This window comes from Oncorhynchus nerka, linkage group LG22 (assembly GCF_034236695.1).
Source record: "Oncorhynchus nerka isolate Pitt River linkage group LG22, Oner_Uvic_2.0, whole genome shotgun sequence".
Classification (NCBI taxonomy): Eukaryota; Metazoa; Chordata; class Actinopteri; order Salmoniformes; family Salmonidae; genus Oncorhynchus; species Oncorhynchus nerka.
In genome coordinates, this window is record NC_088417.1 from 14,069,914 (window position 1) to 14,084,153 (window position 14,240).

The 14,240-nt window shown below is 44.1% G+C and overlaps 1 protein-coding gene across 10 annotated transcripts in view; it reads left to right on the forward strand.

The window, feature by feature from the left end:
• Positions 1 to 14,240, forward strand: part of LOC115123979 (receptor-type tyrosine-protein phosphatase mu-like) — a 399,895-nt gene that overhangs the window by 144,554 nt on the left and 241,101 nt on the right. For all 10 annotated transcript variants that reach the window (XM_065006960.1, XM_065006962.1, XM_065006965.1 and 7 more), the window contains exon 7: positions 5,076 to 5,369. In XM_065006960.1, coding sequence (XP_064863032.1) covers positions 5,076 to 5,369 — 294 coding nt within the window. The remainder of the gene's footprint in view (positions 1 to 5,075; positions 5,370 to 14,240) is intronic.

Below are 14,240 nucleotides of genomic sequence, written 5' to 3' on the forward strand. Positions count from 1 at the left end.
CAGGTCGCCAGGAGTATGGTGTTTCCTCCAACACATTGGTGCGGCTGGCTTCCGGGTTGGATGTGCATTGTGTCAAGAAGCAGTGAGGCTTGGTTGGGTTGTTTCAGAGGACGCATGGCTCTCGACCTTCGCCTCTCCCGAGTCCGTACGGGAGGTGCAGCAATGAGACAAGATTAACTACTACCAATTGGATACCACAAAATTGGGGAGATAAAGGGGTCAAATATATATATATATATTTTTAAATGCCTCCCACGAAGCATCGTTACCCATCGCTCCACAAAAGCCACGGCCCTTGCAGAGCAGGGGGAACAACTACTTCAAGGTCTCAGAGCGAGTGACGTCACCGATTTGAAACGCTGTTAGTGCACACCCCGCTAACTAGCTAGCCAATTCACGTCGGTTACACATTGCCACACTAGCAACAACAAGCGTGCTCACAGAACATCCAACGTCTCTCTGACCCTGTTTTTGAATATATTAATATTAAACCTTAATCATTTCAGCACAATCCTAATGGTACCCAGAAGGGGAGTTTACATAAGCTTCCACAGCCCATGGGACAGGGACCAGTCATCTGGGGAACCGTGCGGGCTTAGGGGTTGGGTTGCATGGGAGCCGACCAGCCAATAACACTTCATATATAGCCTGTTTAGGGAGGGTGTGGCTAGTAGCAGGTGCTATATAAAGTCACAGCTGCTTTTAGTTTCATAGTGCCTCTCCAGTCCACACGGCTCGCTGCTTGCTGACTCAGCAGTTATGGCTACATGCAGCCATCCAGCGCCGCAGCGACAGCTGAGCGCCACCACCAACCACATGGCGACCACACGTAGACTTGCTTGCTGCCGCGAGCAGGCTCTTTGAACAAGGGGCACTCTTTTATGACCTCTAGGTTGTTGAGCAAGTGGGACTTATAGTTCAACTGTAAAGTGGGACTTGTAGTTCAACTGTAAAGTGGGACTTGTAGTTCAACTGTAAAGTGGGACTTGTAGTTCAACTGTAAAGTGGGACTTGTAGTTCAACTGTAAAGTGGGACTTGTAGTTCAACTGTAATTATGGATGAAGTCCTTTTATTTGTTGGGCAACGTGGTGATGATGGGGATATCACTCCTCCAGAATTCGACTCAAATACTATTTGTTTTGTTTATACTTCAGCTGCAATTGATTACGCTTGCCTGGCCCAATGGAGCCAGTAGGATAGTCCCAAAAGTGCAGACTCAATCAAATGCTCAGTGTTTGAAAGAAAACAAATCCTCTCACCACACAGATTGGTGTTGTCTGTAATGTCAGCCCCAGCGCATTATGCTGTTTAGTCATTACTGATGGTCGATACCCACGTGGAGGTGAAAGGGAGTGAGGCCTGACACATCACACGGCACCCGTCAGTACACGGCACCCGTCAGTGGCTCCAACCTTTTGTTTTCCCATTCTGCTACGCGTCAGTGGCCTCGAAGGATCGATTGCCTGGCCCTCCCGAAGCTGTTGAAGGACCTGATATCTTATTTATCTCTTTCTTTCTTCCCCCAACCCAAACAAAATGTCAGAGATGATGTGGTATCGGCTTAGAGGAAATGGAGACTGCTAGAACACCTTACAAGCCCCGCCGTCTAACTCTACCGCACAGCCAGATTGAACTGTCACTTCATCTCAAAGTTAATCTGAGCTGACGATGAGGTGGCATCGTGCTCTCTCTCTGTTCTCTCTCTCTGTTCTCTCTCTCTGTTCTCTCTCTCTGTTCTCTCTCTCTGGTCTCTCGCTCTGTTCTCTCTCTCTGTTCTCTCTCTCTGTTCTCTCTCTCTGTTCTCTCTCTCTGTTCTCTCTCTCTGTTCTCTCTCTCTGTTCTCTCGCTCTGTTCTCTCGCTCTGTTCTCTCGCTCTGTTCTCTCGCTCTGTTCTCTCAAACTGTTCTCTCGCTCTGTTCTCTCGCTCTGTTCTCTCGCTCTGTTCTCTCTCTCTGTTCTCTCGCTCTGTTCTCTCGCTCTGTTCTCTCTCTGTTCTCTCTCTGTTCTCTCGCTCTGTTCTCTCGCTCTGTTCTCTCGCTCTGTGCTCTCGCTCTGTGCTCTCTCGCACTCTCTCTGTGTTCTCTCGCACTCTCTCTGTGTTCTCTCGCACTCTCTCTGTGTTCTCTCGCACTCTCTCTGTGTTCTCTCGCACTCTCTCTGTGTTCTCTCGCACTCTCTCTCTGTGTTCTCTCGCACTCTCTCTGTGTTCTCTCGCACTCTCTCTGTGTTCTCTCGCACTCTCTCTGTGTTCTCTCTCTCTCTCTGTCTGTTCTCTCTCTCTCTCTGTTCTCTCTCGCTGCTTCTAGAGACAGTAAGAGGTTTTTATTTGGCATGCGAGTCTCCACCTGTTTGTCGTCTGATAACAGTTAAATCAGTCAGTACCCCAGGGATCAGGACAGCTGTCTTGACTGCTAAAGAAAGACGGTTAAATCATCTAGACAACCTTTGTCTGAGTGGTTGGTCTCTATCATCAAAATAGAATGAATTGTACATCTATACAAGGGGTTGAAATTATTTTTTAAAGTGATGGTTGTGGAAAGATTATAAAATCACCAGGAATTCAGCAATTTTTTGACATTTTCTAAATCTGTTAAGTATTCCCAAAAATAAAAGCGTAATCAAGGTATGAAATCATTTTTATTTTAAAATACAATCTCTTTCTGGTCTTAGTTGTGAACAATTTGCAGTGTAGAAATGATTATAATCATTTTCTGGCCCCCAACCACTCGCTCCGACAAAAATCGGCCCGCTGCTGAATCTAGTTGCCTAGCTACCCTTGGTCTAAATGTAACAGACCTGTATTCAAAAGTGTTGTCTTTGTAAAAATACCTGCGCTTGTCTGGTGACTGCCGCAATGGGACCAACACAATAGTACCTAAAGTGCAAACCCCGCTGGCATTCCAGGCAGGCTCAATGAAAGGAAAGAAACACTATGCAAACGCAGGTATGAAACGTATAGAGTGGTGTAAACAGGGAAAAGGGAAGAGGAAGGGGTATGAGATGCAGGGAGGGTCAACAAGTGGGCGGCCATGACGTCTGTCCGGTCTGGCACATGCTGTGAGAGCGGCCCTGAGACTACTGGGTAACTCCTGGGGCCACGGAGCAGACAGCATCTAGTGAGAGGGAAGAGAATGGGAGAGAGGGGGGAGGGTATCAAGAGGGAGAGCGAGAGAGAATTTAGCTTGACCGATGCCACCACACGACCCACAACAATAACACAGAACTATTTTCAGTAGCTCCACATTGTTACCTAGTTTACTCGGAGGGTTTCCAATAATGACACTTCCATTGACTCCAGTGTGTATAATATATCTGAAGTCTATAAAACACAGTCCAGAGTCAGACGTCAACCCCAGTGGGCACATTACAGACAGAGATCTAGGGCCGTATTTCACACAGCGTCTCATAGTAGCACTGAAGATCTAGGATCAAGTCCCCTTGTCCATCTCATTCATTTCAATCTAAAAGTTACAGATGGTCCTAGATCAGCACTAGTATTGTGAGATGCTTGATACATACAGCCCCTGGGAAGACATTCTGTCTTTTCCATCTCACGGAAAAGTCACACGTTATGAGGCCAGGCTGACAGGAAGACATATGAGCCATTACTTAACCAGTAATTGGTGTTCTCACTGGTTCCAATCGATATCAGAGGCCATGGTGTGTGTGTGAAGTACACAGACCTCCGAGGGGCGACAAAGCGCTCCGAGGTCCTGTTTTTCTAAATCGTGATGTATTGTATGAAAGCAACAGCCTAATATACTGTATATTCAGTAAACTAAAGGTGTATGTCCTCACCCCTCATATGCACTTCCTGTATAAAGAACAATGGTATAGGCAAGGAAATCTGGATAACTAAACTGTTCAGTCTCTCTGAGATCAAATCTTTACATTAGTCACTGATATCCAAGTCTTATCTAGTCAGGTAGTAAATGCGTCTGAGTAGCCAGACTTAACCGACTTGCCTAGTTCAATAAAGGTCAAATAAAAAAGACTTGGTCTCACCATGACACCTGACTGGCCTGTCGGACAAGCTATCATCAGGGTAAGTACTAACTATAGGCTAAGTCACACACTGTGTGTGTGTGTGGGGGGGGGAGTTGACTCAACGTCCATGGAAGTTGAGTCAGTCATTCCCTAGACCCGGCACTGAAAACACCCCGGTAGAGCAAAAACATTCACCCTCACAATGGACAGGAATTGGCTCATTGTCTTATTGTTGGCGATTGAACACGATCGACTGACTTTGGTACAATGGATCCTCCTCAGAGGTCTCTTCAGGACGACAGAGAGCGCTGGGTAGAGGAGAGGGAGATTGTTGAAATGGGTCACCAGGAGAAAGAGAGCAGGACCAGTGGGAGTGATGAGTAATGGATTCAGGTTGGCTGTTCTACCGGCGAAGGTCAGGAAATTAATTGGTTTAACTCATTACCTCGGTTCGGATCTCCCCTTTTTTCACCGTGCTCTCCACCTCAGCCCGGAACTCACGGCTTTGTGTGAGGCACCGCCACCACAATCACTTAATTGCTCCTACTTAAGATTTAAGCCGCCGATATCATGCGAACACGCATTCTATTTCTCTGCAGATTCACGTTGGGTGTAATTGAGAATTCTCTCTGTTCTGCTCTGTTTGCAGAGTGAACCTGTAGTATTTGCATAGTTTTAGTGTTTCTCTACGTTGACTGCAGGTTTATATATACTCTTCTGGAAGGTAAGATGTTTTGGTCCTCGAATGTCAAAATGTACAAAACATTACATCTCTCGTGTTATAGTTTAGGACAAACTAAATAAGTGGAGAGCTTTTTGCCATCTCTCTTGTATTCAAAATGAGTCCGAATGAATCATCAAGAAACAGAACAGATATTTTGCAATATAATATTGACGTTATATCTGTTCCTGGACCATATGAATAAAAACCCCTAGGGAATGAATATAAAGTGTCTCTGGGGATAAAATAATCATTATATTATAAATAATTAACATTTGGTAGGTAATCTCACAGTATTTGTCCACCAATTGAAATGACTATTTAAGACTTCTTATCTAATTCTCATCTCTTCCTCTTGTCTCCCAGAACCCCCGGTGCCCATCGCTCCGCCCCAGCTTACCGCTGTGGGCGCCACCTACCTGTGGATCCAGCTCAACGCCAACTCCATCAACGGCGACGGGCCCATCGTGGAGCGGGAGGTAGAGTACCGCACAGTGGCGGGCAGCCTCATTGACAACCAGCCCGTGGACAAGACCACGCACAAGATCGGCCACCTGGACCCTGACACGGAGTACGAGATCAGCGTTCTGCTCACCCGCCCCCTGGACGGAGGAACGGGGGCCCCTGGACCTCCCCTGAGGGCCAAGACCAAGTGTGCCGGTGAGTCCCAAGACGTGCAGGGATGCAGACGCACGCACACACACACACACACACCATGGGGGTGGCAGAAGGCCCTTTTTCCATGTATACAGTATGATGATGTACAGTTACATACCAGCGGTTACATACCAGCGGTTACATACCAGCGGTTACATACCAGCGGTTAGATACCAGCGGTTAGATACCAGCGGTTAGATACCAGCGGTTAGATACCAGCGGTTACATACCAGCGGTTACATACCAGCGGTTACATACCAGCGGTTACATACTAGCGGTTACATACCAGCGGTTACATACCAGCGGTTAGATAAACTCAGCAAACAAATAAACGTCCTCTGACTGTCAATAAAAATCCTGGAATGAGTAGCTATGTCCAAACTTTTGACTTGATTAATTAATTTGATTTAATATTATGATGTTTCTATTTCAAGAAAAAAACACAAAAAAACAATGTTTCCATTAGGATGGAACGGAAAATATAGCCGGAAAATAGTAGCCGTTAGATAGTTAGGTAGTAGCCGTTAGATAGTTAGGTAGTAGCCGTTAGATAGTTAGGTAGTAATGTTAGATAGTTAGGTAGAAGCCGTTAGATAGTTAGGTAGTAGCCGTTAGATAGTTAGGTAGTAGCCGTTAGATAGTTAGGTAGTAGCCGTTAGATAGTCAGGTAGTAGCCGTTAGATAGTTAGGTAGTAGCCGTTAGATAGTCAGGTAGTAGCCGTTAGATAGTTAGGTAGTAGCCGTTAGATAGTCAGGTAGTAGCCGTTAGATAGTCAGGTAGTAGCCGTTAGATAGTCAGGTAGTAGCCGTTAGATAGTTAGGTAGTAGCCGTTAGATAGTTAGGGAGTAGCCGTTAGATAGTTAGGTAGTAGCCGTTAGATAGTCAGGTAGTAGCCGTTAGATAGTCAGGTAGTAGCCGTTAGATAGTCAGGTAGTAGCCGTTAGATAGTCAGGTAGTAGCCGTTAGATAGTCAGGTAGTAGCCGTTAGATAGTCAGGTAGTAGCCGTTAGATAGTCAGGTAGTAGCCGTTAGGTAGTTAGGTAGTAGCCGTTAGGTAGTAGCCGTTAGATAGTTAGGTAGTAGCCGTTAGATAGTTAGGTATTAGCCGTTAGATAGTTAGGTAGTAGCCGTTAGATAGTAGCCGTTAGATAAATCAAATCAAATCAAATTTTATTTGTCACATACACATGGTTAGCAGATGTTAATGCGAGTGTAGCGAAATGCTTGTGCTTCTAGTTCCGACAATGCAGTGATAACCAACAAGTAATCTAACTAACAATTCCAAAACTACTGTCTTATACACAGTGTAAGGGGATAAGGAATATGTACATAAGGATATATGAATGAGTGATGGTACAGAGCAGCATACAGTAGATGGTATCGAGTACAGTATATACATATGAGATAGTTAGGTAGTAGCCGTTAGGTAGTACCCGTTAGGTAGTCAGGTAGTAGACGTTAGGTAGTTAGGTAGTAGCCGTTAGGTAGTAGCCGTTAGATAGTTAGTTAGTAGCCGTTAGATAGTTAGGTAGTAGCCGTTAGATAGTTAGGTAGTAGCCGTTAGATAGTCAGGTAGTAGCCGTTAGGTAGTTAGGTAGTAGCCGTTAGGTAGTAGCCGTTAGATAGTCAGGTAGTAGCCGTTAGATAGTTAGGTAGTAGCCGTTAGGTAGTACCCGTTAGGTAGTCAGGTAGTAGACGTTAGGTAGTTAGGTAGTAGCCGTTAGGTAGTAGCCGTTAGATAGTTAGTTAGTAGCCGTTAGATAGTTAGGTAGTAGCCGTTAGATAGTTAGGTAGTAGCCGTTAGATAGTTAGGTAGTAGACGTTAGATAGTTAGGTAGTAGCCGTTAGATAGTCAGGTAGTAGACGTTAGATAGTTAGGTAGTAGACGTTAGATAGTTAGGTAGTAGCCGTTAGGTAGTAGCCGTTAGATAGTTAGGTAGTAGCCGTTAGATAGTTAGGTAGTAGCCGTTAGATAGTTAGGTAGTAGCCGTTAGATAGTCAGGTAGTAGCCGTTAAATAGTCAGGTAGTAGCCGTTAGATAGTTAGGTAGTAGCCGTTAGATAGTTAGGTAGTAGCCGTTAGATAGTTAGGTAGTAGCCGTTAGATAGTCAGGTAGTAGACGTTAGATAGTTAGGTAGTAGCCGTTAGGTAGTAGCCGTTAGATAGTTAGGTAGTAGCCGTTAGGTAGTCAGGTAGTAGACGTTAGGTAGTAGGCGTTAGATAGTTAGGTAGTAGCCGTTAGATAGTCAGGTAGTAGCCGTTAGATAGTCAGGTAGTAGCCGTTAGATAGTCAGGTAGTAGACGTTAGGTAGTAGACGTTAGATAGTTAGGTAGTAGACGTTAGGTAGTAGCCGTTAGGTAGTAGCCGTTAGGTAGTAGCCGTTAGATAGTTAGGTAGTAGCCGTTAGATAGTTAGGTAGTAGACGTTAGATAGTCAGGTAGTAGACGTTAGATAGTCAGGTAGTAGACGTTAGATAGTCAGGTAGTAGACGTTAGATAGTCAGGTAGTAGATGTTAGATAGTCCGGTAGTAGCCGTTAGGTAGTAGCCGTTAGATAGTTAGGTAGTAGCCGTTAGATAGTTAGGTAGTAGCCGTTAGATAGTTAGGTAGTAGCAGTTAGATAGTTAGGTAGTAGCCGTTAGATAGTTAGGTAGTAGACGTTAGATAGTCAGGTAGTAGACGTTAGATAGTCAGGTAGTAGACGTTAGATAGTCAGGTAGTAGATGTTAGATAGTCAGGTAGTAGCCGTTAGATAGTCAGGTAGTAGCCGTTAGATAGTCAGGTAGTAGCCGTTAGATAGTCAGGTAGTAGCCGTTAGATAGTCAGGTAGTAGCCGTTAGATAGTCAGGTAGTAGCCGTTAGATAGTTAGGTAGTAGACGTTAGATAGTTAGGTAGTAGCCGTTAGGTAGTAGCCGTTAGGTAGTTGGGTAGTAGCCGTTAGGTAGTAGCCGTTAGGTAGTCAGGTAGTAGACGTTAGGTAGTTAGATAGTAGCCGTTAGGTAGTAGCCGTTAGATAGTCAGGTAGTAGCCGTTAGATAGTCAGGTAGTAGCCGTTAGATAGTCAGGTAGTAGCCGTTAGATAGTCAGGTAGTAGCCGTTAGATAGTCAGGTAGTAGCCGTTAGATAGTTAGGGAGTAGCCGTTAGATAGTTAGGTAGTAGCCGTTAGATAGTCAGGTAGTAGCCGTTAGATAGTAGCCGTTAGATAAATCAAATCAAATCAAATTTTATTTGTCACATACACATGGTTAGCAGATGTTAATGCGAGTGTAGCGAAATGCTTGTGCTTCTAGTTCCGACAATGCAGTGATAACCAACAAGTAATCTAACTAACAATTCCAAAACTACTGTCTTATACACAGTGTAAGGGGATAAGGAATATGTACATAAGGATATATGAATGAGTGATGGTACAGAGCAGCATACAGTAGATGGTATCGAGTACAGTATATACATATGAGATAGTTAGGTAGTAGCCGTTAGGTAGTACCCGTTAGGTAGTCAGGTAGTAGACGTTAGGTAGTTAGGTAGTAGCCGTTAGGTAGTAGCCGTTAGATAGTTAGGTAGTAGCCGTTAGATAGTTAGGTAGTAGCCGTTAGATAGTTAGGTAGTAGCCGTTAGATAGTCAGGTAGTAGCCGTTAGATAGTCAGGTAGTAGCCGTTAGGTAGTTAGGTAGTAGCCGTTAGGTAGTAGCCGTTAGATAGTCAGGTAGTAGCCGTTAGATAGTTAGGTAGTAGCCGTTAGATAGTTAGGTAGTAGCCGTTAGGTAGTACCCGTTAGGTAGTCAGGTAGTAGACGTTAGGTAGTTAGGTAGTAGCCGTTAGGTAGTAGCCGTTAGATAGTTAGTTAGTAGCCGTTAGATAGTTAGGTAGTAGCCGTTAGATAGTTAGGTAGTAGCCGTTAGATAGTTAGGTAGTAGACGTTAGATAGTTAGGTAGTAGCCGTTAGATAGTCAGGTAGTAGACGTTAGATAGTTAGGTAGTAGACGTTAGATAGTTAGGTAGTAGCCGTTAGGTAGTAGCCGTTAGATAGTTAGGTAGTAGCCGTTAGATAGTTAGGTAGTAGCCGTTAGGTAGTAGCCGTTAGATAGTCAGGTAGTAGCCGTTAAATAGTCAGGTAGTAGCCGTTAGATAGTCAGGTAGTAGCCGTTAGATAGTTAGGTAGTAGCCGTTAGATAGTTAGGTAGTAGCCGTTAGATAGTCAGGTAGTAGACGTTAGATAGTTAGGTAGTAGCCGTTAGGTAGTAGCCGTTAGGTAGTAGCCGTTAGATAGTTAGGTAGTAGCCGTTAGGTAGTCAGGTAGTAGACGTTAGGTAGTAGGCGTTAGATAGTTAGGTAGTAGCCGTTAGATAGTCAGGTAGTAGCCGTTAGATAGTCAGGTAGTAGCCGTTAGATAGTCAGGTAGTAGACGTTAGGTAGTAGACGTTAGATAGTTAGGTAGTAGACGTTAGGTAGTAGCCGTTAGATAGTTAGGTAGTAGCCGTTAGATAGTTAGGTAGTAGCCGTTAGATAGTTAGGTAGTAGACGTTAGATAGTTAGGTAGTAGACGTTAGATAGTCAGGTAGTAGACGTTAGATAGTCAGGTAGTAGATGTTAGATAGTCCGGTAGTAGCCGTTAGATAGTTAGGTAGTAGCCGTTAGATAGTTAGGTAGTAGCCGTTAGATAGTTAGGTAGTAGCCGTTAGATAGTTAGGTAGTAGCAGTTAGATAGTTAGGTAGTAGCCGTTAGATAGTTAGGTAGTAGACGTTAGATAGTCAGGTAGTAGACGTTAGATAGTCAGGTAGTAGATGTTAGATAGTCAGGTAGTAGCCGTTAGATAGTCAGGTAGTAGCCGTTAGATAGTCAGGTAGTAGCCGTTAGATAGTCAGGTAGTAGCCGTTAGATAGTCAGGTAGTAGCCGTTAGATAGTCAGGTAGTAGCCGTTAGATAGTTAGGTAGTAGACGTTAGATAGTTAGGTAGTAGACGTTAGATAGTTAGGTAGTAGCCGTTAGGTAGTAGCCGTTAGATAGTTAGGTAGTAGCCGTTAGGTAGTAGCCGTTAGGTAGTCAGGTAGTAGACGTTAGGTAGTTAGGTAGTAGCCGTTAGGTAGTAGCCGTTAGATAGTCAGGTAGTAGCCGTTAGATAGTCAGGTAGTAGCCGTTAGATAGTCAGGTAGTAGCCGTTAGATAGTCAGGTAGTAGCCGTTAGATAGTCAGGGAGTAGCCGTTAGATAGTTAGGTAGTAGCCGTTAGATAGTCAGGTAGTAGCCGTTAGATAGTCAGGTAGTAGCCGTTAGATAGTCAGGTAGTAGCCGTTAGATAGTCAGGTAGTAGCCGTTAGATAGTCAGGTAGTAGCCGTTAGATAGTCAGGTAGTAGCCGTTAGATAGTCAGGTAGTAGCCGTTAGATAGTCAGGTAGTAGCCGTTAGATAGTCAGGTAGTAGCCGTTAGATAGTCAGGTAGTAGCCGTTAGATAGTCAGGTAGTAGCCGTTAGATAGTCAGGTAGTAGCCGTTAGATAGTCAGGTAGTAGCCGTTAGGTAGTAGCCGTTAGATAGTCAGGTAGTAGCCGTTAGATAGTCAGGTAGTAGCCGTTAGGTAGGCAGTTAGGTAGTAGCCGTTAGATAGTCAGGTAGTAGCCGTTAGATAGTTAGGTAGTAGCCGTTAGATAGTTAGGTAGTAGCCGTTAGATAGTTAGGTAGTAGCCGTTAGATAGTAGCCGTTAGATAGTCAGGTAGTAGCCGTTAGATAGTCAGGTAGTAGCCGTTAGATAGTCAGGTAGTAGCCGTTAGATAGTTAGGTAGTAGCCGTTAGATAGTAGCCGTTAGATAGTCAGGTAGTAGCCGTTAGATAGTCAGGTAGTAGCCGTTAGATAGTCAGGTAGTAGCCGTTAGATAGTTAGGTAGTAGCCGTTAGATAGTCAGGTAGTAGCCGTTAGATAGTCAGGTAGTAGCCGTTAGATAGTTAGGTAGTAGCCGTTAGATAGTTAGGTAGTAGCCGTTAGATAGTTAGGTAGTAGCCGTTAGATAGTTAGGTAGTAGCCGTTAGATAGTAGCCGTTAGGTAGTACCCGTTAGGTAGTCAGGTAGTAGACGTTAGGTAGTTAGGTAGTAGCCGTTAGGTAGTAGCCGTTAGATAGTTAGTTAGTAGCCGTTAGATAGTTAGGTAGTAGCCGTTAGATAGTTAGGTAGTAGCAGTTAGATAGTTAGGTAGTAGACGTTAGATAGTTAGGTAGTAGCCGTTAGATAGTCAGGTAGTAGACGTTAGATAGTTAGGTAGTAGCCGTTAGATAGTCAGGTAGTAGACGTTAGATAGTTAGGTAGTAGACGTTAGATAGTTAGGTAGTAGACGTTAGGTAGTAGCCGTTAGATAGTTAGGTAGTAGCCGTTAGATAGTCAGGTAGTAGCCGTTAGATAGTCAGGTAGTAGCCGTTAGATAGTCAGGTAGTAGCCGTTAGATAGTCAGGTAGTAGCCGTTAGATAGTTAGGTAGTAGCCGTTAGATAGTTAGGTAGTAGCCGTTAGATAGTTAGGTAGTAGCCGTTAGATAGTTAGGTAGTAGCCGTTAGATAGTTAGGTAGTAGCCGTTAGGTAGTAGCCGTTAGGTAGTAGCCGTTAGATAGTTAGGTAGTAGCCGTTAGGTAGTCAGGTAGTAGACGTTAGGTAGTAGGCGTTAGATAGTTAGGTAGTAGCCGTTAGATAGTCAGGTAGTAGCCGTTAGATAGTCAGGTAGTAGACGTTAGGTAGTAGACGTTAGATAGTTAGGTAGTAGACGTTAGGTAGTAGCCGTTAGATAGTTAGGTAGTAGCCGTTAGATAGTTAGGTAGTAGCCGTTAGATAGTTAGGTAGTAGCCGTTAGATAGTTAGGTAGTTAGCCGTTAGATAGTTAGGTAGTAGCCGTTAGATAGTCAGGTAGTAGACGTTAGATAGTCAGGTAGTAGATGTTAGATAGTCAGGTAGTAGCCGTTAGATAGTTAGGTAGTAGCCGTTAGGTAGTAGCCGTTAGATAGTTAGGTAGTAGCAGTTAGATAGTTAGGTAGTAGCCGTTAGATAGTTAGGTAGTAGCCGTTAGGTAGTACCCGTTAGGTAGTCAGGTAGTAGACGTTAGGTAGTTAGGTAGTAGCCGTTAGGTAGTCAGGTAGTAGCCGTTAGATAGTCAGGTAGTAGCCGTTAGATAGTCAGGTAGTAGCCGTTAGATAGTTAGGTAGTAGCCGTTAGATAGTCAGGTAGTTGCCGTTAGATAGTCAGGTAGTAGACGTTAGATAGTCAGGTAGTAGACGTTAGATAGTTAGGTAGTAGCAGTTAGATAGTTAGGTAGTAGCCGTTAGATAGTCAGGTAGTAGACGTTAGATAGTCAGGTAGTAGACGTTAGATAGTCAGGTAGTAGATGTTAGATAGTCAGGTAGTAGCCGTTAGATAGTCAGGTAGTAGCCGTTAGATAGTCAGGTAGTAGCCGTTAGATAGTTAGGTAGTAGCCGTTAGATAGTTAGGTAGTAGACGTTAGATAGTTAGGTAGTAGCCGTTAGATAGTTAGGTAGTAGACGTTAGATAGTTAGGTAGTAGACGTTAGATAGTTTCGTAGTAGCCGTTAGGTAGTAGCCGTTAGGTAGTAGCCGTTAGGTAGTCAGGTAGTAGACGTTAGGTAGTAGCCGTTAGATAGTCAGGTAGTAGCCGTTAGATAGTCAGGTAGTAGCCGTTAGATAGTCAGGTAGTAGCCGTTAGATAGTTAGGGAGTAGCGTTAGATAGTCAGGTAGTAGCCGTTAGATAGTCAGGTAGTAGCCGTTAGATAGTCAGGTAGTAGCCGTTAGATAGTCAGGTAGTAGCCGTTAGATAGTCAGGTAGTAGCCGTTAGATAGTCAGGTAGTAGCCGTTAGATAGTCAGGTAGTAGCCGTTAGATAGTCAGGTAGTAGCCGTTAGATAGTCAGGTAGTAGCCGTTAGATAGTTAGGTAGTAGCCGTTAGGTAGTAGCCGTTAGGTAGTCAGGTAGTAGACGTTAGGTAGTAGCCGTTAGATAGTCAGGTAGTAGCCGTTAGATAGTCAGGTAGTAGCCGTTAGATAGTCAGGTAGTAGACGTTAGATAGTCAGGTAGTAGATGTTAGATAGTCCGGTAGTAGCCGTTAGATAGTTAGGTAGTAGCCGTTAGATAGTTAGGTAGTAGCCGTTAGATAGTTAGGTAGTAGCCGTTAGATAGTTAGGTAGTAGCAGTTAGATAGTTAGGTAGTAGCCGTTAGATAGTAGTAGCCGTTAGATAGTCAGGTAGTAGGCGTTAGATAGTCAGGTAGTAGATGTTAGATAGTCAGGTAGTAGCCGTTAGATAGTCAGGTAGTAGCCGTTAGATAGTCAGGTAGTAGCCGTTAGATAGTCAGGTAGTAGCCGTTAGATAGTCAGGTAGTAGCCGTTAGATAGTTAGGTAGTAGCCGTTAGATAGTTAGGTAGTAGACGTTAGATAGTTAGGTAGTAGACGTTAGATAGTTAGGTAGTAGCCGTTAGGTAGTAGCCGTTAGATAGTTAGGTAGTAGCCGGTAGTAGCCGTTAGGTAGTCAGGTAGTAGCGTTAGATAGTTAGATAGTTAGGTAGTAGTTAGATAGTCAGGTAGTAGCCGTTAGATAGTCAGGTAGTAGCCGTTAGATAGTCAGGTAGTAGCCGTTAGATAGTCAGGTAGTAGCCGTTAGATAGTTAGGTAGTAGCCGTTAGATAGTCAGGTAGTAGCCGTTAGATAGTCAGGTAGTAGCCGTTAGATAGTCAGGTAGTAGCCGTTAGATAGTTAGGTAGTAGCCGTTAGATAGTCAGGTAGTAGCCGTTAGATAGTCAGGTAGTAGCCGTTAGATAGTCAGATAGTAGCCGTTAGATAGTCAGGTAGTAGCCGTTAGATAGTCAGGTAGTAGCCGTTAGATAG